Source organism: Peromyscus maniculatus, chromosome 10, assembly GCF_049852395.1.
Source record: "Peromyscus maniculatus bairdii isolate BWxNUB_F1_BW_parent chromosome 10, HU_Pman_BW_mat_3.1, whole genome shotgun sequence".
Classification (NCBI taxonomy): Eukaryota; Metazoa; Chordata; class Mammalia; order Rodentia; family Cricetidae; genus Peromyscus; species Peromyscus maniculatus.
In genome coordinates, this window is record NC_134861.1 from 66,144,676 (window position 1) to 66,172,211 (window position 27,536).

Here is a 27,536-nt window from a genome sequence, read left to right on the forward strand (position 1 = left end):
TTGCACTAATTGAATATAAATGATGAGAATACATGTCTTTTCCCCGATCTTAGTGGAAACGCTTTGAGGTTTTCTTCATTTAGAAGAATGTTGGCCATGTGTTTGTTATACATACCTTTGTTACATTGAAGCATGCTCCTCCAGTCTTAGACTCTGTAACTTTTATCGTGTAGAAATATTGAATTAATTTTGACAAGGGCATTTTAAGTGCCTACTAAGATGATCATGTGATTTCTGTCTTTGAGTCTATATGAATAGATATAACACATTGATTTACATTTGTTGAACCATGCCTGTGTCTCTGGAATAAAGCTATTTTGGTCTTGAGGAATGATCCTTTCATATAATCTTAGATTTTTTTTTGTCAGTATCACATATTAATAATGGAAGTACAAACTAGTTCAGCTACTCAGAAAACCAGTAGTCAGGTTTCTCCAAATGTTAAAAAGAGATCTACATATGACCTAGTTTAAATCACTCCTGCACATACACTCAAAGCAGTTTATTGGTTACAATAAAGATATTTGTACTTTCATATTGACTGCTGTTTTATTCATAATAGCTAGGAAATGGAATCAATCCATATGTCCATCAACTGACAAATGAAAATGTGATGCATAATGTGGTACATATATACAATGGAATATTACTCAATTCTAAAGGAAAATGAAGGATGAAATTTGCAGGCAGATGATGGAACTGGAAATGTTATACATGATGAAGCCACCTAGGCCCCAACAGACAAATATTGCATATTCTCTCTCAGTTGTCTTCCTCTGTAAGTTTAATATATAGCATGTCTGGAGACTAAGAAACATGAAGAGGGCTTTCAGTGTGGGAGATGCATTTAGAAAAAGGGGTGGTAGAATACATTTGAAATGAAAATAGAGAAGAAGAATTCTTGGGGCAGAAACACTAAAGCACTTGGTAGATTAACAGGGATTGTAGACAGGAGGCCTATGGGAAGCCTTAACCAAAATGAAGTGTGCATGAAAAGCATACTGGGATCCTATGGTCTTACAAATCAAGTAAAAATGCAGTAAGATAGAATAATAGGAACTGGTAACAGAGAGTCAATAAAGGATTAAGTGGGGATGGGGGACTGTGGCGGCTTGAATAAGAATGGCCCCCAAAAGGCTCATAGATTTGAATGTTTCCTTCCCTGTTGGTAGACTGTTAGGAAGGATTAAGAAGTGTGGCTTTGTTGGAAGAGACCTGTCACTGACAATGGGATTTGTGGTCTCAAGAGTCATGGCAGTCCAAGTCTGTCTCTGTCTTTCTCTGTCTCTGTCTCTGTCTCTGTCTCTGTCTCTGTCTCTCTCTCTGTGTGTGTGTGTGTGTGTGTGTGTGTGTGTGTGTGTGTGTGTGCTGCCTGTGAACTAGGTAAAGCTATTAGCTACTGTTCCAATTCTATACCTCTCTGCTTTCTGCCATGATGATCATGTACTAACCCTCTTAAATTCTAAGCAAGCTCCCAATTAAACGTTTTCATCCATAAGAGTTATATTGGTCATGGTGTCTCTTCACAACAAATAGACCAGTAAATAAAACAAAGACTGAGGAGGGGGAAGGGGTAGGGAATGGTTTAGCCAAAACTAAGGATGTAGAAAGAAACCTCATGAAACATCATTCATGTGTAAGCTAATTAAAAAATATATTCTTTTAAGAATGAGTTTGAACAGAAGCACTCCACATTAGTGGACATTACTACTCCAAGCAGAGACAGGTTATTAAAATAAAATCTTAGTTGAAGAAATGCAGTTACCTCCCTAAGAGTTTTGGTCAGGGAGGCCTCAATACCATCCCAAACAATACAGTCTTATGTCATTACTCTTGGTTGTTCACCATAACTGGACCCTGCTGTAGAAGAAGCCATATGCATTGGTGATGTTTACGGAGAAATCATTCCTGAGCTGGCCAGGAAACTCTACCTGCTGCCTATCTTTCATAGCACTGCAAGGTGTTATGCAGGCTGGTGGGGAAGAGAGGACATGGGTGGGCTTACATTACTCTGTTACTGACCTTCTAAACAGGGCCTGTGCACTATACAATAATGAAATTATATTTATGGAGTAACCGGCTGGTCTCTTGACTGGACTTGAAGCCTGTTTCATAGGAGAGGCACTGAAAACAGGATCAAAACTCATGGACAGGGAAGTATTAGACTGTAGAGGAAAACTTATTAATGCTGTTCTCCTAAATGATCATGTTCTCAAACTTCCTTATAAGTACTTATATCTAGATCTGTAGATTTGCGCTGTTTCCAACTTTTGTCAGAGAAGTTCCTAGTTTCAATGGGTAGTGGTCACTGTGTTGGGAATAACCATGAGCGACTACATCACCATCATCACCCCCACAAAGATTCCTGGAACATTTCAGGGAAATGAGGCAAAAGAATGTAGAGTAGAGGTTGTGTTGAAATGCTTGTCCTCTGGATGTGGCTTTTCCACACACGAACTCACAACATCTGTGATTACCTGCACAGGATCCAGCCAGTTAAAAATTCTAGCTTGAAGCAGTTTGTGGCTTCTAAACCCACCCACTAGATGAGGAATTATTGTGAAATGATGGTTGCCAGAAAAAGAAGGGTCATTTTTCCTTAGGTCTATGACCATTAGAAAATTATCCAGGCCACAGTAGATGATCCCATGTATGTGTGAAAATGGGCCAGACTAATAAGTCTAAGCATGTTAAAATAAATCAATAGTTATACAAGAACAAGGAGTCGGGAAGATGATGTGACGGTAGAATCCGGGGGTGGGGGAGATTGAGTAGTGGAAATGAAGGATGGTAGCATCAAGATTGGATATTGTATAAAATATGTTTAAAAAAATAAATGTCAAGTTTTATAAGGAAGACCTAATAGAGTTTATTGAAGATTAAAAACAAGGTTTTCTGACTGGATAGTTATAGGTAATCTAGTTTTAATTTAATTTTATGTATATTTTATCATAGATTCTCAAGCATCCCATTTACATAACAAAACACAGGGTGGATATTAAGAAAAAGATATCTAACTAAAATGAGGTGTTGATAAGGTATCCACAGTGGTGACTTAATGCCAGCTCTACATAAGGGAATTAATTCATGGTGGTGATATAAATATAGCCATCTACCAGTGGCAGAAGAGTTCATATGCTTGAGAGAAAAATCTGGTATTCTATTTCCTAATCTAATATGATTTCCAGTCATTTTCAAAATATCTATCCTTATACCCACAGAGAAGTGTAACTCTCCCTGCCAATCAAAGAAACTTCTTTTTGCCGGAGATGGAGACAATTACATAGATATAGAAGTAGTGGAAATTCAGAGAATAAATGACTATGGTATGCCCAGCCCCAATGCTTCTCCCAAACCTGAGGCTAAGTGAAAGTCATGGAAGAGGGAATGGAAACATTGTACTATACAGTGGCTGAGGATGGCTGTTGAGAGATCATGTCCCCTAGACACGACAAGGAAATACACCTATGAATTATCAACAACCTTCTTGCCTGATCAAGACTATCATGCCAACACCAGTTGACATGCCAAAGCAGACAGCAGAAATTCTACAAGGTCCCACCTCTTATACCTCATTACATCCCACATGTATGGCCATGTTATAATAATAATTAAAGTAAAGGTTGTGAATTTAGAAAGGAGGGAGGAAGAGGAAGAAAGGAAGGGGAGAGAATGATGGATATACAACATTTCTGTATGAAATTCTCAAAAATACTATTAAAAATTAAAATTAAACATACCGAAGTCCTGTTTTTATGCTTCCTGTCTCTGGTGGTTTTTCCTTTATTATTGCTAGTAAAATAATGCAAGGTTCCATATTCCATCAGTGCTGCAAACACAAAAATAAAACAAACAGAGACAAAGAGATCCATTGCTGTCACATAAGAAACCTTAGGTAAAGATTTCCTGGCAATTGTACTGAGGGTTGTCATAGTCAAAACCGTAGTGATACCTGTGAATAAAGGAAAAAAATAATAGATGATTAAAAGTAACTTAGCAGAGCATTTTTATTCTTTTGTCTAATTTAACAATATTGTCAGCTGAAATACACAATGGAAACAAAGGATATGATTGCCAGAAAGAATTGCTAGTAACCATGGCTACATTATATTCACTGTGTTCTTTGTGTAGGAAAGTTTAATGATTCAAATTACTATAGATTTCAGGTTGGCTCCTAATATTCACTTTTCCCTTCCTCCTTAGTCAAAAAATAAATATTTTTAGTTGGCAGGAGGTTTTCTTAAAGAACAATTTCATTGGCTACTTCCTCTGCAGCAGAGTGTGATCACAGGTTATGATACTGCCAGGGGAACAAAGCCAGGAATTAATGTTTAGAAGACTCAACGGTGCTAGAGATGCCTTTCTTCTTTTCCCTTCTTCTTTGTTCTACTGCAATACCGTGACCAGAAGCCAGTAGCCACCTTAAACTGTGAGATGATCATGGAAACTCAAGTCACCCACAATGCAGTTGGAAACCAGATGTCCATGAATCCCTCTCGCCACCACGTACACCACCACAGGGAGCCACCACCTCTGGACGTGTGCAGTGAGAACAAGTACTTTTCAACTAACTTGAAACAACAGTTACTGGAGGGGTTTTTGTTGTTGTTTTGGTTTTTTTGTTTGTTTGTTTGTTGCTTTGCCTTACACAGTCAAAGTAACTTAAACTAATATACTAATGTAATATTTTCTTATGTGATGATATGAACTTTATATGTTTTAGATACAACTATAACTGCATTGTGATTCAACCTTTACACTGAAAATGAATCAATTAATTAATAAGCTTTCCTTGAGTAATACTACAAAGACAATAGATTATCATTTTCTTAAAACGCATATAAAATCAGTCCTTAATTTTCTTGTCTAATGTGATCACTAAAACACACTATTTTAGGAAGATCATAATCTATTTTTCAAACTATGAATTAGAAATTACTATTGTAATCATTGTTATTGCACAAGAAACTCTAAAAGTAACAGATTAATTCCATTGTTTTTGATGTTTTAGAAACCAGGAAGCTCCTGTTCCACCCAGATATCTGTCTTTTGGAACAGCTAGGCATCAGTCTTTAATTCCAGTATTAACTAATAAGTGAATTTTCATGACTTGTGATCCTACTAAAGCATAATCAATTTTTGTTTTAAAGCAATTAAAATATTTATTAAATGAGATTCAGATATTTTCTCTTCTCTGCTTTTTTTTGCATCATTAAACATCTTTACACCATTAAACAAATATTCCATGGCATAAACAAATGTGACACATCTTAAAATAAAATAATACAATAACATACATTTCCTTTCCCTCTTAAACCAATTGTGTTGTGACAGAATTTTCTAAAAAACAAAACAAAACAAAAGTCTTATGAACCCAGGCTGACCTCAAACTACCCAAGTAGATCAGGATGACCTTGAACTTCTGATCTTTCTCCGGAGTGCCAAGACTATAGTTGTACACTATCACACCCAGTTTTATGTGGTTCTTGGGTTGAATCTAGGGCTCTGTGAATTCTTATATATATTTAAGTTCTGTTTACAGAAAAAATATGGGTTTTCTAATGTCAAGTTCTTTACTATGTGAAGTCCTTTACTATTTTAAGTTCTTTCATTTTGGTATAAACTAAACTTTGTTTTTATACATTATCACCTCGTTGTAGTCTAGAGAATATTTCTAGCATATGAATCAATGAAGTTTTATTTATTAATCTTTAAGTTCTTATGACATAGTAGCACAGTCTTACCCAGTGATGTTCTGGCTGGTACTGCATCTTTATTGATCCAAAAAGAAACCCAAGAAAGAACAACTGTTAGAATGCATGGAATGTAGGTCTGAATTGTGAAATAGCCCATTCGTCTGCTCAGGTCAAAAAATATTGTCATGATAATATAATCTCCTATAAGAAATAGATATATTTTATAGTGAGTAAAATATATAAAATGTACATTCTACTTTATATATCAAAGTAACAATGGCATTCAAAACCAGTGTTATTCACTGGCTTCTGTTCCTCCTTACCAGAGATTGTGTGAGAGATTTCAGTTGAATTTCGTAATCCTACAAATGCAAACTGATATAATCTCCAGTACTTAGGATCAGCCACTTCCACAGAAGGCTTTTTCCACTTGTACTCAATTTCATTTTTAGGGTATCCATCTAGAGAGAAAATTGTAGTAAAGCATACGTAGTTTAGCAAAATTTATACATATTGCCATTGCAATACCAACAACATCCAAACAATGGCTATTTGAAATATTTCTCTCATTCAGTACTATACGGTTTGCCAAATATAGAAATTACTGACTGAAATTTGCTTTGTGTGTGTGTGTGTGTATGTGCTTCAAGGGATTATATAATCGTAATGTTGATTACAGATATGAGTTTTATTTTAGCACAGAGTAGTTTGAGAATGAGGGAAACTTGTTGATATCACCCTGTTGTTCTTATTCATAAATCTCAGTTTGTCTCAATCATTATTTACCTGGAACTTGGGAATGGTCTCAGACTCATGTGCTAGAATTAGAAGTCTACACTACTGTGGTATGGTAATTGCTATATTCTACTAGATTTCATCCTCCAAATATGTCAAAACCAACACAGGATATTAACATGTTTTTAAAACCTCTTCATGTCTGGGTTGATTGCAAGCCTACTTTTCTGGTTATATGGTTTCCCATGGCTAAAATCTTTTCCTCTTTGTGATCATTTTTAATTTGGGGGAATATTTTAATAAAAATGAAAATTTTGATTGTTTCTACAGAAGAGTTGGGATATAATATTACATAATCAATGTTCACTAATCACTGTAAATATTTTCAAATAAATGCATTGTTTTGCAGGATATTCAATAAAATATCTGTCATCTCTGCTGATCTATTTAAGAGTTTCTCTTTCATTTTCTTCTTTTGTCTCTTTCTCTTGTTATATTGTATTTTGCTAGCTAGCTCTTACTCATGTACCATGAATTGTTAGAAGGTCTTATTAATAAAATCAAACCTGAAACCAGGTATTGGAGTGAACGCTGAAAGATCAGAGAAACAGAACAAGTCACAACTTCCTCACCTCGCCAATTCCTCAGCTGATCCTGTTTCCTCAGACTGGAAGCATCTGTGTTCTCATCCAAAACGAATCTCAACTGAACTGCTGCTCAAAAGCCTAAAAGCTTAACCAGGTTCTAGTTCCTGGTCCTCATGCTTTACGTACCTTTCTGCTTCCTGCCATCACTTCCTGGGAGTAAAGGCATGTGTCACCATGCCTGGCTGTTTCCAGTGTGGCTTTGTTTTGTTTCTCTGGTCTTTCAACGTTTACCCCAATACCTGGCATCAGGTTTGATTTTATTAATAAGACCCTCTAATAATTCATATATTTTTGGTTGTGAGCCTAGCCTTTAACGGCTGAGCCATCTCTCCATAATTCATGCTACATAGTCATAGGTACAGAAACTATAGAACATAGTCACAGAGTTTTGTGAGATAAACACAGAATTGTGGCATTGAGTGTTACTATAAGGCTATGATAGAATCTTCTGTATTTTGCTATGAAGTACTACTGAAAGTGAAAATTTGAATTTCCCTTGTAGATTTATATAACCAACCTGAAAAACTGTGATACAGTCAATATGTTTGTGCCATTGACATCCAATTGCCTTTATAAGAGTTTAGGAGTCTCTAGTAATACCAATCAAAGCCAGGTGAAGATCACACCCAGAGTTAGGGATGGAACCTTAAACAATGAACAGTGAGTGGGAAATCCTTAATATTTGTCTTGAGCACTCACAGTAATCCCATCTAGGCCGGGAACTAAAATTTATCTTCCTGAGACAAAGTTTGGAAAATGAAAAACTGAAATCTGAGCTGGTTAGTCTGGAAGTGAGTTGTATGGCAAACTTATTAATGCATTTCAAGAAATTAGTGAAGTCAAAAGAATTTTGGAGATAAATAGGAAGCAACATTGTATAAAACTTAGGAATGTCTAGTTCATACTCTAGGGGGCAGTGGCTCAGACTCTGAACAAAAATTATGATTTCTAAGAAGGAAACACCCTAGGTAACTTATCAATATATCCAATAGGACTTTCAAAATGCCTACATATTTCTAAGACTTGGTGATTATATAGACACTTACATATTTATATAAAATACACATGAATATAATTGTATTAATAAATATTGAACATAATTAATTTTTCAACAAAGAAATTCCAACTATCACACTATAAGAAAACAATAGATTGGGTTTTTAATCTTCAAATTATTGAGATTTAAACGCTTTTCTGCAATTCACTAATTTTCTTTATTTAATAAATTAATTAAATAAACTTATGAGTACCTTGGATTTTCCAACTCATTAAAATATTCTAAATACTTACTATTTACATAGTAAACACTTTTTGCTGAACCATTTTTGAAACATACTTTAAAAGCCAATCTTACAAAGTTAGATATTGCATTAGGAAGATTTATATAGTTTGAACTTTTTTTTTATTCTAGTTGTGTAAAAACATTTGAATGCAAGCCTAGATTTATAATTCATTTGAGTATTTAGAATGAGAAGAACGAACATTTGTTTATTTTTCTTCTCCAGTTTATTTGTTTTATCTTATTTTGTTATTCATTAGATGCTTGTTTGTTTTCAAAGAAGATATAGAATGGATTTGATTCAAATGGGAGGGGAGATGGGGAGCAATTTAGAAGAGTTGTGGGAGAGGAAATTATAATTAGAATATACTATATAAAAATCTATTTTCAATAAAAGCAATGTAGAAAAATAAAGTGAAAGGCATTGAAATAAAGATTACTTTGTAGTATGTATATTCACTATATATTTCATCTATTTTTTTCATTTAATATCAGTAAACAAGTGTATTATTTATATTTATTTAACTTAAAAGTTGAATAATATTCAATTTACTTCAAGAATAATATTTTGTTTCTTTTTGTATGATAATAAAGTATTTTTAACTCAATTTTGTAAAATTATCACATGTTTTCACTTACAGCTTGAAAATTCAAGTGGACAGGAATGCTCATCCATAGGAAAGTTATGAAGTTGAAGATAGCATTCTGCATTAATTGTTAATCTATTTAGACAGAAAATAAATATTACATAAGGCAGAATTATTTTAAAAAATGAAAAACTACTTATCTGATTTTTAAAACATCATTTGGACATTCTGTAATGGATTGTGGTAAAACAGAATACAACAATAACCTCAAAGTTTAATGATAAATATTACATCATTCACTATTGAGTACAAAATTCAAACATTTCTTCAGCCAACTAAGTAGCTACTTTATAATCTCTATATTTACATGTAAAAAAGAAAGCTTCAGGAACTTCATGAATATATACATATGGAAATACATGTTCATAGGCATAGGAAAGCAATACATTATACAAGGCCATGCATGATTTTTTTTCTCTGAATTTAGCATGATCATTTTCAAAGATGATGCCAATAAACATGCCAAGGTCAAAAAGGAAAGTCCCCATGAGGCCTCAATCCTACACAAAGAACTACAAACAACTGAGGAAAGCTGGGAGCAGGAGAGGTGGTCTACCCAGAAAACAGTACACTCATTGGACCCAGAAAACAGTACACTCATTGGACCCAGAAAACAGTACATTCATTGGACCCAGAAAACAGTACACTCATTGGACCTAGAGAACAATGCACTCATTGGTTGTCCCATGACAAATGGTAAGACCTGAAAACATGTGCAACATGATATGGACTGAGCAGGTTATATTTAAGAATATATATGTATATGCATATTCATATACACATAGAGATGCACATAATTACATGAACACAATAACAATTAGTGAAGAAAGAGGCCTTGAATTGGAAGTCGAACAGGGAGGCCTATATAGAAAAGTTTAGAGAGAGGACAGGAAAGGGAGAAATTTAACTATAATATAATCTCCAAAATAAAATTAAAATAATAAAAATAAGGAAGTGACTTTCAATAAGCATATTTTGAAGGGGATAAATTGAGTAGATTTGAACTCATGAATCAATCTTTCCACAGCGATGTTTTACAACAATGCTAAAAATCATAATAATAATAAATTACAAGGGGAAAATCGCATAATTTCCATTTGATACTTAGAAATATTAGTCAAGCATGGGTAGATGACTCAGGAGCTAAACACTCACTGATATTGCAGTTCCCAGCACCCAAATAGTGGCTTACAACCATCTGTAACTCCAGTTTCAGGGGACCCAAGTCCCTCTTCTGGTTTTCACCAGGCATGTGTGCAGGAAAAATACAAGCAAAATTCATATACATGCAAAATAAATATATTTAAATGATCAAACAAATAAATGAATAAAATTTAAAATATGGGTCAAAACCTTTTTTTCCTTCCAAATAGAAAATCCAAATATTTTCCCCAGACCTTTCATATAATAGCAACTCTGAAAATAAAAATATATCACCAAAATAGTTTACCATTTTAGATTTTAGCAAATGAAAGGGGGCCCTTGTGTCTTGCTCTGCTGGTGTGAAGAAGGTTTATTTGGTAATTGATAATGTAAGAGCAGTTTATAATAAATATTACCGTAGAGTGTAGAGAACTCTTCCGTCACTCCAGATCCGCAGCAGGCGATTGGGCGTTGTTATCCAATGTGCATCAGATTTCCTGGAGTTCCTGAAGAACGTGTCAGGAATCCATATCTTCCCCACCATGTTGCTGTTAAGCATAAGCACCTTCATGGTGCTATTGAACTTCAAACGGCTGTCAAACCAGGTTTGGGCAAAAATTATATCTATGGTGTACTCCTACAAGATTAAAAAATGATGACGTTAATCAGGTGATCGTTTCAGATGTTTTCCTCATAAATTTAAAAGTTTATAGCATAAATTTCTTATAAACTAATGGCGCTTAGGTTCAGTCTTTTGGGAGAAAATAAATCTGGTATTTTAAACTTCTTTTAAAGTGATTTTAAATGACCCATGTAAAGTGAAATCTGGTAATTCTAGATGCCTTCTGTGGCTTTAACTTTTACTCTTTTTTTTTTAGTTTCATAATTTGTCAGTTTTAGCAATTACCAATTACCTTATTGTGAACCACGATAAATTAGGTTATGTTTATATCATACCTCCATAACATGTTCAAAATTAAGGAGTAAATATCCATCCAATTACCTAAAATTACTAAAATGTCTTTAATCTGAAAATCTGATTTCCATTATTTCAGTATGGTAGAGTTAAATTTCTTTTATTGACTACAAAGAAATGAACTAAGCAATTATAACATGCTAAACATCACTTTAATGGTTCTATATGTTTTCCTGTTATTAAAACTTTCTACCACTTTGTGAAATATATGTCACAATAATAAATATTTGCAAAATCATCAAATGGTGAAAGATAAAGAACTCTTCCCCATGTCAGAGTTCATAATTGCCAAAGGACATTACAAGGCTGAATGTTAAATTCATATTTCAGGTCTCATAGTGAGGACCTAGGTCTGAACACTCTGCTTACAGGGTGGCAAGCCATATAGTTAAGAAAGAGCCCTCAGATCAGGTATTACCCACTTTTATATCCCAACAAAAAGCCTGGAGTCTTATAAGCATTACAATTTTTCAAAAAACTTAAAGGAAGTACAACAATACACGGTATGGAGGAAAGGAACAGGAAGAAAAATGGTCTCTGTGTAACAGCTTGCTTGCATGTGTACACAACTCTGATATTAAAAGGAAGCAGAAACAGTTTAAAAATATGAAGTCCCATATTGGCTACGTGTGGCAGGGAAGATTGAGTCCTCTTTCTTGATGTGATATTTGCAATTGGTCAGTTTTCCAGAAAGTAAATGTTTACCATAAAGAATGGAAGCATGACTGTGAGTTTGGTTAATGAATATTTAATATCTATTTTTTTAAGCCAGGGAGACTAATGAGTAAGCAGGCTGGAATTCGCCTTATCATTAGGGAAGTTGGATCAAATCCTAGATTGCAGCAAGAATATTTACCATTTGGTTACTGGAATCTAGAGATAAATTGAGAGGGGAGCTTCATTTTATCACATGCTTGTGGTACAGATTCTTAAAGAACTTACTGAATATTATCAGTGGCATGCTACATAATCTCTGCGTTTGTTTAGCAAGGCAAATGTCGCTGGCCTGACTGATGCATGAATCTGATGGAAAATGCATAGACATATATCATCTTTATTTACATTCTTTTCTCTCTTCCTGGTCAGGACAAATGGCACTTAATAAATATTGGATATCAACTGAGATTTATTTAAATGTCCTCTTCACATACTCAAATGATTAACTCTTTTAAGCCCAACAGTAACTTTGCCAATGATGAAAAGTTGGTTTGTAACATTAAATATGAACAGAAAGAAGGACCTGAACATGCTGGAAAGAGAATATAGCCAATATTACTTAGCGGAATAAAATCATACATTTACATGGGGCAATACAGCAGAAAAATCATAAGAAACTAGGCAGGATTGTTGCCTGGGAAATAATGAGCATTGACTAATATAAGGAGCATCATGACATTTAAGTGTACTCCACTTCAAATTCCTAAGATAGCACCAAAAGAGGGATTTGAGAACTATTTTTTCAGTAATAAAATTTTGAGAACAACATAAATACCATTCAAAAGCTTCAAGGAATCTATTAATTCCAATGCTTGGCCAAAAAACCCAGAGCTTTCTACCTGCATGTCCATATGCTCTGCACAGAAATTTGTGTCATAGTACATAATTCTAAATGTGCTGCTGGAGGGATTAAGATTTCTAAAAGCTCAGATTTCCCTAAATAGAAAATATTAAAGAAAAGTGAAAGGTTGCTACTCACAATTAATCTATGATCAAAAAAGAGAGAGAGAGAGAGAGAGAAAGAGAGAGAGAGAGACAGAGAGAGAGAGAGAGAGAGAGAGAGAGGGAGACAGAGAGAGAGAGACAGAGAGAGAGACAGAGAGAGAGAGACAGAGAGAGTGAGATACAGAGCATTATTTCTCAATAAGTTGTCCTTCACAAAGCCTTGCAGGAGCTGTAGTCCCAAGCCCCTTTAAACAGCTAATCCTTAATAAATGCTTTACTGAGATAAGAAGGTTATTAAAGTCTGTGCCATTTTATGTGTAATCATAAAATCCAATTTTGTTTACTCATTCATAGTAGAGTAATTTCCAGAAAATGATCAAACTATGTTCTTGTACTTCATGTTCCTATTTAAAGGTTATAATCATCTGCATAAAAATACAAAAAATCTGAACTGGAATTTCTATTGACTCAGAACAAGTACAATAGCTTCTGGAAGAAACATTTTGAGATAAGGAACAGTACATTTGATACTTGAGGTCTGACATGACTTGTAAACTTTACTGTCTTCTTGAAATTTAACCAACAAAATGAATAAATGTGAAAAATGTGCTACTCTGATTTATAAAATAGTCCTATAAAACCTTAAGTATATATTGCTACAGTAACCAAAGTTGTATAGTACAACTATGTACCCCATCTCACACTTAAAATCATTAGACATTTCAGTGTTGCAGGTGGGGTTCTGTTTGCTTTTGGAATGGAAGAAATGCAAAATGCATAATCCCTCTAAGCAATTAATATAGATGTATAACTTTATTTTGCAGCTTGATTGATTCTCATCGTGTGTGTCTACCTTCATGTTAATATCTACTAAGCTACCTAATCAAATGGCCAAAATAAAATTATAAATTAAACCATGGTCAGCTGCATGCTATAGAAAGATGCACACAGGCAGAGAGATGTATAGTGAACTCATATGAGTGTTAGTGAGCAACTCACAATTATCAAAAATATTTTGTTCGAGTACTGTGAAAACAGAAGCTGCTTCAGAATATCACAACGAATAGAATATCTGATGAGTTTTATTTTCTCAAATTTTCAAATGAGAACACTGAGGTCATGTGACAATACAATGAAAGATAATCACTAAATTCCCTTGAATCCTGTATTCAACTGCGACTGTGAATCTGGGGTCTGTTTCTCTCTGTGAATGGAGCTTGCAAATATCACACAATATCATGCCTATTAATTTGCTAACAGGTTCAGCAAACAGTTTTTGACAGTCTAGTTACTGTGATCTTTCAATTTGTTTGCTTTAAGAGGACAACAATGGAAACCTCTTAGATATGAATGTGAGCTTAATAAAAACTTGAAAATCAATAGAAGTCGGCATAGGTATACATAAATAGAAATAAACTGGTAGAGATTATTTTTAGCTAGGGGAAATTTCAGAAAGACTTGTTTATATAAGGCACATGCAGTCAGAAGCTTGGAAAATACAAGGCACTGTTATTAATAAATTGGTCAGAAGACTCTAAAATGCAGAACATATTAAGATGATGGAATGCCAATCTCACAGAAAAAAAAAGTGGTCTTGGTTTTGTGTGTCAGAGATGTGCTTTCCTCAAATACACAGGACATTTTACCTCTGTAAGCTTTTGTCAATTTGATATAAAATTCTCAATTTTTCTGAGATATAAATATAGCTCTCAATCCAGATACTACTAAAATTGGGGTAAAAGAACCCAAAGTCTTTGTTTGTTTGTTTGTCTTGTTTTTGTATTTTCAAGACAGGGTATCTCTGTGTATTTTAGAGCCTGTCCTAGGACTTGCTCCGTAGACCAGCCTGGCCTCAAACTCACAGAAATCTGCCTGGCTCTGCCTCCTGAGTGCTGGGATTAAAGTCGTGCTACACCACTGTCCAGCAGAACCCAAAGTCTTAATAGTTCATTTGTTGATTTTCTGTATCATGATTAAACATATATTTACTATCAGGTATAAGTTTCATGATACTCTGCTTGTAATTTCAAAAAGTAAAATATCAAAATTAGTATGGTCACAGAACAACTGAATTCTAGCCATAATATCAAAGACAAGAGCTTCCCTGGCCTTAGGGATACTCTAGAAAAACAGGGTGGCCAGGATCAACATATAGTCTAGACATTAAGCACTCATATCTTCACAAAACTATCTCCATGGATTTGTATATTTAGTCAGTTTGTCCAGAGAAAGAGCAAATAGGCTAGGTGGAGAGGTGAAGGAGAGGGGCCACTTATATAACACCGCCTCCTGGGGTGTTTTAGGTATGACTAGTCTAAAATCTGCAGAGCCAACAGGCAGCTAGAGACCAGGGATGACCAGGGATGAGGTGACACTCCAGTCTTAAGCTTGGCACTCAGGAGGCCAAGTCCCTCATTGATGAACGGAATTTGTTCTCTTAAGTTCTCATGTGCCTGTATGATGCTCACCCATATTATAGAAGCTAGCTTGCTTTATTAAAAAAAACTGCTATAATGTATGGTAATAACATAAAATTTTTTCAAAAAGACAGTATTTTGGACAAATAACTGGTAAGCCTAACCAAAGTGAGATAACCCAGAAATCCCCATCATGGTGCCATCATACTGGAAATGGCTGGCTTCCTTTGGCTTTGGAATAGGTAACAATAATTATCCACCTCTCTATTTCGGACAGGAGAAAATGGGTGTATTTGGTAATAGATAGAAACTTATCCTGTTTTCTGAGTGTGTTCACCACTTGTTTTCATGTTGTCTCAGCTCATCTTTTAAGTCAGTTTTGCGTCATATTTCTCAGTTGAAATAAACTGAAGATTTACATTTATAGGATCATGTTTGTATTTTCACTGTAGTCTGAGTTTTACCTAAATGATCTCAATTCTAGGAAGAAATGAGCAAACCCGAAGAGATCTTCAGAGATGCTCAGAGACATTCCTGGAAAATAAAACTTGAAAAGCCATTAGGATTCAGATGTGGGTGTGTGAAACACCATTTGTAAGATACAAGTGTATTCATATACATATTTCAATATTTCATTGCACAGATGACTAAATATAATTTTCCGCAAAGCATTCTCATTTTATTTCTAGTGTCTCTAATATTTTTGAAAATAATTATTCTACATTTTCAATCTCTGTCTTTTCATGCTCTCATGATTTTTCTTGCCCAAATTATGATGCAAGGAAGTATCTTCCTAAAGGCCTACGACATTTAAGAAGTTTTGACCACAACTGCCACATCTGTACCTTCACAATTACACAGCTGGTTCCTTCCTCCTTTCCTTTCTTCCTTTCTCCCTCCTTCCCATACTTTCTTCCTCCTTACCAGATTTACTGGTGATTGAACTACTTGGCTGAATCCCACCCCCACATCTGTTTCACAATACAGGAAAGCTAGTTATTATCAAATTTTCTTTATTAACAAATGGCACTGGGCTCGCCAATAACATTTTTAGTCAATATGGATTCATACATAGATCTTGATATCTACATCTATCTACTTGCTGAAAAATGGGTCTCTTTTTTTCAAAATAGGGCAGTTTTCCTGCTTATTTTTTTTTAATTTTTTCCATCTCTCGTAGAAAGAGGTCTTATATTTCTGAGAAGCAATTGCATGAAAATTTTTAAGATGAGCAACAATAAGTATGACAAACTCTAATAAAATAAAAGCATTGAGCACGTGTGATGGATCATCAGGTAAAAGTCTTTCCCATGTCAGTCTAGTGACCTGAGTTTCATCCTCAAAATCCAAGGCAACAGGTGGAAGAACAACTTCCACAAAGTTGACCTCTACAAACACATCATAAAAGCCAACAAACACTTCGAGGATATATACAACAAAGCCTACAAAACAACAGCAAAGAAGGGTTTTTCTAAGGCAAGACATTTTAAATTTGGGGGCACTTAGACATTAATACAATTTCAATATAATAAGCAAGTGCATGCTGGAGCCAAGAGGCCAAGAGAAGGAAATGCTACTCATATATAACTTTGATTTTTTTCTTTGCTAGTGCTATATTAAAAATGTGTTATCGTGTTCTAAAATAAGGTGTGTGGTAAAAAGCCGATTTTAAGTAACTGGGGACAAAACTTAATAGGGGTGTATAAGTACAGAAGTTAATCTATGGTGGTAAGACTTTAAGTATCATAAAACCAAGGAAATAATAAACTTAAAAGACAAAAGTTCAGGTGTGTTTCTTCATACACCACTATTCTTCACCCCCCCCCGCCCCGTACCAAAATCATTTTTTCCACTCTACAGCACATGCAAGCTACCTAATCTGAGGAGAAGAAGAAGAAAAAAACAGGCTTATTCTTGTGCCATATTTCCTGTCCATAATTTTTCAAGTTAATATACTTGGCACAGTGACATTTTCTATTAATATAGTAAAGGAGAAGAAAATATTTTCTTTGATGTGTAAAAGCTCCATCTTGGCCCTTTCTTCTTAAATGCCAAAGTAACTGAGAAGAAGAAAGGAGTCAATGAGGTGGGAGTCAACAAACAGAGATTAGAGGCAACAGCATTCACCATTCTTACTCAAAGGACAATATGGTGAAAATCAGACACATTAATTAATTATTCTCAGCACAAAGATACAGACACAGACATGGACACATACATACCCTGAATCTCTCTCTCTTCTCTCTCTCTCTCTCTCTCTCTCTCTCTCTCTCTCTCTCTCTCTCTCTCTTTCACACACACACACACACACACACACACACACTCACACACACACACACACACACACACACACACACACACACACACACACACACACAAACACAGCTTTGACCATTCCCCATTCCACTAAATATGTGAAAAACAAAACAAAACAGAACAAACTCTCTTCCTTGTGCTTGAAGAAGGCCACGCTCTATCTCCATTCCATTTTAAACTGTGCTTCTGACTTGGCAGCTCTACATATACATCTGTTTTAAAAATTTCCCTGGGTTTCCCTTTCTTTTAAAACTAATTTGAAAATGATCCTGTTTGCTAATTATTTCTATATTGACTAATATAATTTCACTTTATTTACTCAATTGACCCAATCCTATTTGTACTGTTGGCCATGTAGTCTAATCTGGTAATTCATTATTTTGGAACACAGTTACACTGACTCTCCAGGTTATCTCTGAATTACAAACCTCACATCTGGAGTCCTGTTCCTCCGCCCTGTCTCCTTTAGCAAAGCCAGCTAGGCACTTTAACAAGAAAGGTCCAGCAGTTTCAGAAACTGTATTCTGTCACCACATGACAGGCCACTCTTGTGACTAGGATAGCAAGGAATATGTTAAGCAGATGTGGCCTGGGTTCTCCCTCATAACATGTTTTTAATGGTTGCTTCTCTACTCTCTTATTTTCAGTGTTCCCACTAAGGAACTCACATCCAGGGCATGCCTGTAATCATCAATGAGGAGACAGTGTTTACACCTATTAATCTTCTGCTGTAGTCACCTGTAGGTGTACAGGCGATCTTCCACTTTCTAGATGCTTCCTTACTCTTGACTTCGATGGAGGAACTGCTTTCACCCTTGATGAATTTACCCACTAGTCTGAAGGTAACTATGGGGTTATAGGTGGTCAATAAAGTAAAATCTTATCTGCTTCCCAAAGACTGAAAATTCACCAGGAAGAAAGAAAGTATTTCACTTCCACTCTACCCTCATTTGACATTATCTTATCTTCATATCTGGATGCATCTGCTTTCTTATTTATATTTAAGCATTTTAATTAGAATGTAAGCAAACTAAAATGCTTCTTCCCATTACTCAGTTCTTTCCAGCCTTCAATAGTATATTCTGTAATCATTTTAATATAAATTCTCAGTATAAGAAATAAAGAAACAATCTATTAAATGATCAATTCATGCATCTAATATCAAATACCCCATTTTAATAGAGATATGATATTTCAAATTTAAAATCCAGACCTGAAACAATGGGAAGAAATCTGTACCCAATTATGAAATGAAGTTTTAGTTCTTATAATGTATCTTCTAAAAGAAAGAAAATATTTTTGTAACAAAGAAAATATCCTGTCTATAAAATAGTTAAAAGAGTACATGAATATTTTTTGTTCTTACTGGAATTGGATGGGCAATTAGTGAGAAAAAAATGTGAAACTATCCTCTTGTCTGTTAAATTGTACTCATGTCCCATTAGTTGACTACACTCACAGCAAAGCAATTTTGTTCATTTTATGAAATGTGAGTTTTGTTTGTCCTAAATTCCTTAGTTAAAATTGTCTTCTGCCCAAGCTTCTTATTAGTCCCTTTTATGACAGTGTTTTTCATATTTTTTTCAACATACTTTTGTGTCAGTAGTTTCAAAAACATTTTCCTTTAATTAGCTTTAAAAAAAAAGAAGTTAAGATAATTCTAGGCGAAGATCTGGTTGTAATCCTGTCTTTCTCCTGATTGTTATCCCATAATTGAGACATCTTCTAGGCTAGTCCAATAAATTCTATTTAACAAAATCCTGTTTATACTTACTTGGCTTAAGTTGACTAATATGCCAGTTGTGGTACAGTCAAAATGCTGACATTATAGCCATCAATGCACACAGCTTTAGTGCCAGCCATGAGAACACCATATTCAGAAGAGTTATTCAATTTTATTTTATTATTTGTATGTATGTATGTCTTGTCTGCATATACATCCATGCATTATTTGTGTGCAGTTCCCCTAAACAGAGGGTGCCAGATGCTGTGGGACTTGAGTTACAGATGGTTATAAGTTTTCATTAGCATGTTAGGGATCAAACATAGGTCTTCTGGAGAGGCAATCTGTGTGCTTAACTGCTGATCCAGGAGAAAGAGAAATTAATATGGTGTAGTAGTATTCAGATGAGAAGAAACAGGCAATTTTAAGCATATCATGATAGTTCTCTACTTAGAAGTGATTAATGACATAAGAACATGGTTCATTTGTAGACCACTTGACTTGCATGTTTGTGACTCTCAGTTCAATCTCAAGTAAGTACAATACATAAAAAGCAATTTTGGATATGAGTCTGAATGTATATGTGATCATAAATCCATAATTGCTTTATATATGTAGTATTTGTATGTGCTCATATCCATACATGCACACAAAAGACAGAGATATAAGCCCATGAACATGTGCATGGACACACACACGCACACACACACACACACACACACATACACACACACACACTTTTTTCAATTTAAACTTTGGGTTTTTTGGGTTGGATTGTTTTAAGCATTTTACCCATGAATATTGTATTTATATCATTTCATTTACATAATTTTAAGGAGAAAAACAAATCTTTAAAAACATACTGAAAGACCCCAGGAACGAGCAATCAGAGAGAAGCATTGTGAGGCTCTGGGGAGAAAGCACCCATGAGCAATGCCCATGAAGAACGTGTATTTCTACCCCTCACAGTTTAGAGGTGAATTTCCCTGGGTCAGGCCTCTATTTGTTTATAGCAACCCTAGAAAACTAAACACGATGGCAGTTAAAGGAGCCATATATTACAGCACATTACTGAACCCATTAAAGTGTGGCTCCTAGATTGGAGTTCTTGTAGCTTCCCTAGAACATTAAAAAGTTAATTTTTAATTAATAACTTTAATCAATATTGCTGCTATAAACTATGTCTCTTTTGTTAGTTTTTTTTTTCCCTATCATGTCTTTCAATCTCAGGCTGTTGTCCCACTGGGCTTTCTATTTTTTGTTTGTAACATGAATTGCTAAAATGATCTTTTAACAAAAAGCCCAGAGCCAGAAATTGGGGTAAATGCTGAAAGATCAGAGAGACAAAGGAAAAAATAACCTCGTACCTCTAGGACTCCTCAGCCTGAAAAGCTTTCCTCAGCCAAAAGGCTTCAAGCTGAATGAGCTTCATCAGCTGAAGAGGCTTTAGTTCTGTCTCCTCGTGCCTCATATACCTTTGTCTGCCCACCATATCACTTCCTCCTAAGTGCTGGGATTAAAGCCATGTGACTTCCCAAGCAGAGGCATGAGATCTCAAATGCTGGGATTAAAGGTGTGTGCCACCACTGCCTATCTCTGTTTTCTCTCCTAGACTGAGTCAATCTAATGTAGTTCAGGGTGGCTTTGAACTCACAGAGATCCAGACAGATCTCTGCCTCATGAGTGCTAGGATTAAAGGTGTATGCCACCACTGTCTGTCCTCTATGTTTAATCTAGTAGCTTGTTCTGTTCTCTGATCTTCAGGTAAATTTTATTAGGGTACACAAATATCACCACATTTCTTCTCCCAGAATTCTTCAGAGATTGACTTTTGATAGATCCAATAAAATCATTTACGCACTAGGAAGTCAATCCATTAGAATAAGAGGTTACTAATTCTTCCATAGGAGTGTTTTCCGCTTCACTGGCCAATGCTTGACACATAGCTTTCCTAGATTGTGTTCTATTGCAGTAATAAAAACCACAACCAAATTCAACTTGATGAACAGTGTGTTTATTTGCCTCGCAGGTCACAATCCATCATTAAGGAAAGCCTCAGCAAGACCTCAGGCAGGGTAAAACCTTGTTAGAAGGAACTTAAGCTTTGACCTTGGAAGAATTCTGCCTACTTGCTCCTCCTGCTTTCTTATACAACCCAGAACCACCTGCCCAGAGGTGGCACTACCCACAGTGGCAGTGGGCTTGGTCCTCCCGCATCTATCTTTAATTAAAAAATTCCCCACACACACTTGCATCCAGGCCAATCTGATAGAGTCATTTTCCCTCAATGGAGGCTCTCTCTACCCAGATGAAAATGCTTTGTGCCATATTGGCAAACTAACCGGTACAATAGTAATTGCAATCTTAAAACAATTACTTCACAATAAGCTATCGTAAATCACACACTTAATCATTCTCCTGTAAGACACACACTCAGGAATCCTGTATTGCAACAGTTTTTACTCACCATGTTTATGGGATCAACTGGCCCAATGCTATTCACATAAACGTCAGTTTCAATTACTGTGGGCCTCACTGCAAAGTAACACAGAATGGTCAATGATATCAAGGACTGTTCTAGAGAAATCTTAAATTTAGTAGTGAATCACATTTTATTATTTCAGTCATAATATATCTCATTATGAAATGTAGAAACAGTCTGTTATAGAATCATAAACTTTTCAGTTTGAAATCAGTTATATAGATAAAAATTCATGAGGTAACTATTTCATGGGTACAACCTACAGATATTGTAGATGTCTAAAAATTGCCCAACTAAATAAAAGACTTTAAATTCAATAAAAAATTTTATCATATTTTTTCACAGTTAGTTCTAGGCCTTCAGTATTAGAATATAGTTTTGTATATAAATAATATTTAATGTTAATGAAGATTGAGTTTGTTGGTGAGTGAAAAACAGCCTTGCTCTCAGAGAGTAAGGTGAAAGGTCTTGATTTCTAACTTCTGCTGATTTCTAAATGGTTAATTATTCCCAGATGGCTAATTTAAATATACAATGTGAAGTAACTAAACACAGAGTTAAAAAGATATATAATACGTGTCTCCTGAGAGCCAGTTCTGGCATATACTGAAACCTGTAGAATGGGTATGAAAGGAGGCAATGTGTGTAGGATGCTGCTTCCAGGACTGAACACACGAGGACCTTGTAAATATCCATTCATTCCTCCTTACTTTCTCTCTTGGTAACAATACTCCTTTATCTTGTTGATAGTCGGATTTTACTGATCACTACATAGATATTTCTAGGATCCATATTTACTTTGCTTTGTATGTTGCCATTAGGAATTTCTCAGGTAGTCTTCAGATGGTACATCTTTGTATAACCTATCAAAATGTACCTAAATGACCAGCATTTTAAAAAATGGTTACACAGTGATATTATTTATTAGAAAAGCTTATCCAATACAGTCCCATATGCGATGGGATTGGGGTCCTTTGTTCCTTTTTAAATTTCCCTCTAATGAGATTTACCAGAATAATTACAATGTTCCTTTCTGCCATGAAGAATAGTTTTAGATAGTTTCTTAAACTCTACTCATAACCTCCACAATATAACATGCAGAGGGTCATTTAATCTTTGGTTCAATGGCTTCTAGTTGAGGAACAGACATAAGGTATGTACAAAGTGGACATGAAAGGACAAGAGTTGCAAGGGGATCCATTATGTCTTCCTGAGAACTTGATAAAGAAAATGCATGAGGAGAAAACTCTCCTTGTGGTTAGAGGTTTGTGTGCATCACAGTATGGTGTTAAAGAGGTTTGTTTCACCGTTCTACCATGGTAAGCCTTGTACACTTTCCCTTTCTGACCTGATATTCATCACCCATGTTCAAGGGCTGTGTTAGCCTTCACTGGATGCCTTTCTTGTCTACATAGGGCTGAATCTGTCAGTCTCAATATTTTTTCACTTGTGATTTACTGGTATATACAGCAAAGCCTTCAAGCAACAAAAATTCAGCGGAAATTGGTAGTCATTTTGAAAAACGGTGCCCACAAAGCCGTGATGTTTATTTTTGAATCTCTTGCAATGATTAGCATCTGTACTTGGGGGCTCATTCATTCTCTATATAGATTTGTTTATGTGTTCCCTCAGACAAAAAGAATTATTAAGTGGTACACATATTTACTTAACCAGAAATATAAATAAGTCATTTTGAATTAGTTGAAAAGAAAGTTGAGTTTTCAAACTGACAAAGCACAAGAAAAGGGAATTTAACTTGCTAGCCTCATGTAATTGTCTTAAATAAAATAGGTCACGTGATTCAGAGGTTTGAATTTTATGTGAGAGTGATGACTTCTGAGATGAGTGCCTTTAATTGTCATTTATTTCTGCTAACTATTTACTGGAGGCAATAAGTAGATAATTAAGCTAATTACAGCCAGGATTTAAAGGATAATTTTTATGAAGCCAATTAGCAACAATATAACAGGTCCCTTATTTGAATTTGTAAGTATATTTATTGCTATCTCTAAGCAATTACAACTGATCTAAACACACAACTCTTTCATAATCAGATTTTTTCATTTATACTCATAAATCAACAAATATTTGTTTTCTGTGTTTAATACTCAACACTTAGACTGGATACTGCCTACAGTAAAAACAAATAACTCTTTAGGGTATTTATTTTATAAGACATGTTTATCATATTAAAATGTAGGAACTTCTATATATTAATGAGTTGCTCTGACTCCATAATATCAATTTTCTGAGCCTATTAAAAGATGAAGCTGGCCGGGCGGTGGTGGCGCACGCCTTTAATCCCAGCACTCGGGAGGCAGAGCCAGGTGGATCTCTGTGAGTTCGAGGCCAGCCTGGGCTACCAAGTGAGTTCCAGGAAAAGGCGCAAAGCTACACAGAGAAACCCTGTCTCAAAAAAAAACCAAAAAAAAAAAAAAAGATGAAGCTGTGTATATTAGGCAAATATTAATTCTGGTGTTAGGACTCATGCCATGTGACATTCTGTTACTGGTAGTATTGCTGACCAACACAATAAATCAAGGCCACTGATGATCCAAGTGAAGGATCACTCTTAGTTCAAGATATAATATTTGCTGTTAATAAAGATATTCTGATTCTTGTATTATTATTTTATTAATATGTAAACTAATTGTTTATTGTATACAGAAACAAAATTTGGATAATACATGTGCAATGTATTTTTAAGAACTGTGTTTTCATAAGACTACAAAAAGGAAAAGATACCAAGATGAAACTATTACTAATAAGAAAATAGTCTCGCTGGGTGGCAGTGGCACATGCCTTTAATCACAGCACTCAGGAGGCAGAGGCAGGCAGATGTCTGTGAGTTCGAGGCCAGCCTGGTCTACAGATTGAGATCCAGGACAGGCACCAAAACTATGCAGAGAAACCCTGTCTTGAAAAAAAACAAAAAGAAAAAAATTAGTTTCCATGTTTATTTATAAAAAATGGGAGACTTTCAGTTTATTCTACTTGTTTTTCAGTGTTGACAAAAATATTCCATTAACAATCACAAAATATATATTTCCTAACTATGAGTCCATTTTATATATCATAGGTAACTCTTGCATACTGGTATTCAATCAGATCCTTTCATCTATAGCCCTACAGAAGATGAGAAAACATGAATGTAAAAAATTAAAGAAAATGTTTCAGGCTAATTTGGAAACCAAGCTTAATGTTTATAAGGTACAAACTACAGAATTAAGAAAAAATAACAGAAATTTGTAACTGCTTTATCATATTGACTCACTGCCCCTATGATTGACTGTGAATATTGTTTATAGGCAAAATTACTCAAAATTAAAGTTTTTTAAAAGTTGGAAAAATACTTTTTCTTGGCATCATGCTATCCATCCAGAGTCAGGTAGCTGTATCACAGCTTGCACTACCACACCAAGCTGAAGAGTAAAAGGAGTCAGTGCCGTTGAGACAGCTAGGGTTTCTTTGCAACAAGAAAAGGGACATAGAGCGGGGTTGGGAACTCTGCATGAAACTTCTCCAGGGATCTGTTGTCCCAAAGTTGTACATGTGATACCGACAAATCGAATATAAACAGCTGTGAAATGTATGGGAGAATGAGGAAAATTTTCAGTTACTTCAGAGATAATTAGTGCCAGGTTCTGAACCCATAGCTGAAGGCTAGCAAATAAAATCACTATTGCTCAGTAGAAAAAAAAAATCCATTGATAAAAATACTTTGGAAACACTGTTTAATTATTAAGATTAAGCAATAATCATTAATTCCCCATATTTCCCAGAAGAAATTAAAGAAGATTAATCTCTGTGTGGCCAAAGAATTGCTTCAAGAAATGTGTATAATCTGCCTTAGGTTCCAATATTTCCAGCAAGACAGTAGTCTAACAAAAAGGAACAAATAGTAGTACAGAGAAGACACCTATGTTCAAATTCCAAAACAACTTTCTGGAAAAAGACAGAAAGAGAGATAAAGGAGAATGAAGTGGGGGAGAGAGTGGAATGAGAACAAATTCTGTTAGAAATACCTCTGGCACAGTCTCACTCTGTGTAAGACGTTTTCTTCTATCAACAAGGTTGAAATAAAGTTTGTGAGAGAAGGGAGTCGGTAACAGGCTTGAGATTGATGTGAAAATCCCATTAAAGTGAACCTGTGTGTCATCAATCTGAAGGTACTTAAAAATGTGTTCTGAGACTACAACAAATAGTAAAAGGAAAGGAATCTACGACTAAATGTGTTATAAAAGAACATTCTTCAAAACAAGGTGTTTCTGGGCAAAGCACAGTGTCAAAAGTGAAAATAGAAACATGCTTTAAAAATTGAATGGAAAAAGAAAAGTAGCAAAATGAGAATTATATATTTCGACAAGAAATAGAATCCAATAATCTGTATGTAATTCACTCCTTTTCCAACACAGAAGAAACACCACCACCACAGCCACTAAATCCACTAAAGCTGTGCAAGTGGCCATATGAGAACATCAATGGATTGAAAGTATGAAACTATGGAAAAAGTCTCCAGATCATAAAATAATTAGACAAAAGAATTATTGCAAAAATAATTAAAAAAGAAACAACATCATAATCCAATTATGGAGAAAATGCTTACAGACAAAAAATGCTTACAGACAATGCACAGTAGAAACCTCACAGGAAAATACTCAAAGTAGTTTGCTCTATTCAAACAAGAATTTGGAAAATTAAGACTAATCACTTTGAACCAGAAATCCAGACAGTAAGCCTGGGGTGCAGTTCCTGTCCTTTAAACCAAGAGGCAGAAGCCAACTATAGAACTATGTGAAACAAAACACAAAGATGGAATTACAGATGACCAATAGTAAATACAGAAGAAATTCAGTAATAGGTTGTAATCATTATAAAAAGTTAAATACAAGATAAATACAAGGCAGGCAACTGTTACTAACTTATCTATAATAGAATCAATGAAGATATCAATACATTGGGATAGAAATAATAATGCAATAGTGTGAAATAAATAATTTTTCCTTGCATTAAAAAACAGTTGATTTTATTTTAAATTAAGTGGGAGGGAAGTTAACTAAACTGAATGGTTCTTAGGCATTTGTTAATAAAGCTGTTCTTTTGAAATATTTTTGAATTTTCAGGAACCCTCAGAAAAACTTAACATCTAATAAGCTACAAGAAAAAAAGTATTGGATTGTCATTACACTTTTCAAAAGGAACAAGCAAAGTGTGCCAGAGGTGAAATACCATACCAAGAGAAAACTCTGTAAAGGAAGAATGAACCCACGCTTTTACACCTGTATGTTCTACACATAAAGACCAAGTCAACAGAAAAGGTTTTCCACTCATAAATGATGTAAGGAAAATCTATCCACAGAAGTAATGACTCAGAAAATTTCAACAACAAAAAAATGACTAATATGATAAAAAATTAAAATTTGATACTGTAGAAAAACACTAAAATATAGAACAAAATGAAAACAAATTTGAAAATGTTGTTTTCTGTGAGGTAGCAGAACATATAAAGACTAGACTACTACTGAATATTATTGATACTGCATGTTAACTGACAAAGCTTAGAGTAATTATATAGATTCTGATAGCATATTTTGAAAATAATTTGTAAAATAAACATCATGAAATGGTAGAATATGTTATGAAATATAATGGAAGAGAAAACAATTCTTGCAACATTAAAAATATTAAGTAGAGTACATGTAAAAATAAACCATATGGGAAGCATGGAGATCACAAATTAATATGAAGAAATGAAGAGTCAGTCACATCACTTTATTAGACAATGTCATGTTAAAAAAAATGACAGTTCTCTC

General features: G+C 34.8%; 1 protein-coding gene across 1 annotated transcript in view; it reads right to left on the reverse strand.

Annotated features, from left to right (window-relative positions):
* The window catches only part of Gabrg1 (gamma-aminobutyric acid type A receptor subunit gamma1), a 74,700-nt gene that overhangs the window by 12,418 nt on the left and 34,746 nt on the right, over positions 1-27,536 (reverse strand). Inside the window, exons 3-8 of the mRNA XM_006979670.4 lie at positions 21,709-21,776; positions 10,564-10,784; positions 8,997-9,079; positions 6,020-6,157; positions 5,745-5,897; positions 3,741-3,952 (exon numbers count right to left, since the gene is read on the reverse strand). Of these exons, the coding sequence (XP_006979732.2) occupies positions 3,741-3,952; positions 5,745-5,897; positions 6,020-6,157; positions 8,997-9,079; positions 10,564-10,784; positions 21,709-21,776 (875 nt within the window). The remainder of the gene's footprint in view (positions 1-3,740; positions 3,953-5,744; positions 5,898-6,019; positions 6,158-8,996; positions 9,080-10,563; positions 10,785-21,708; positions 21,777-27,536) is intronic.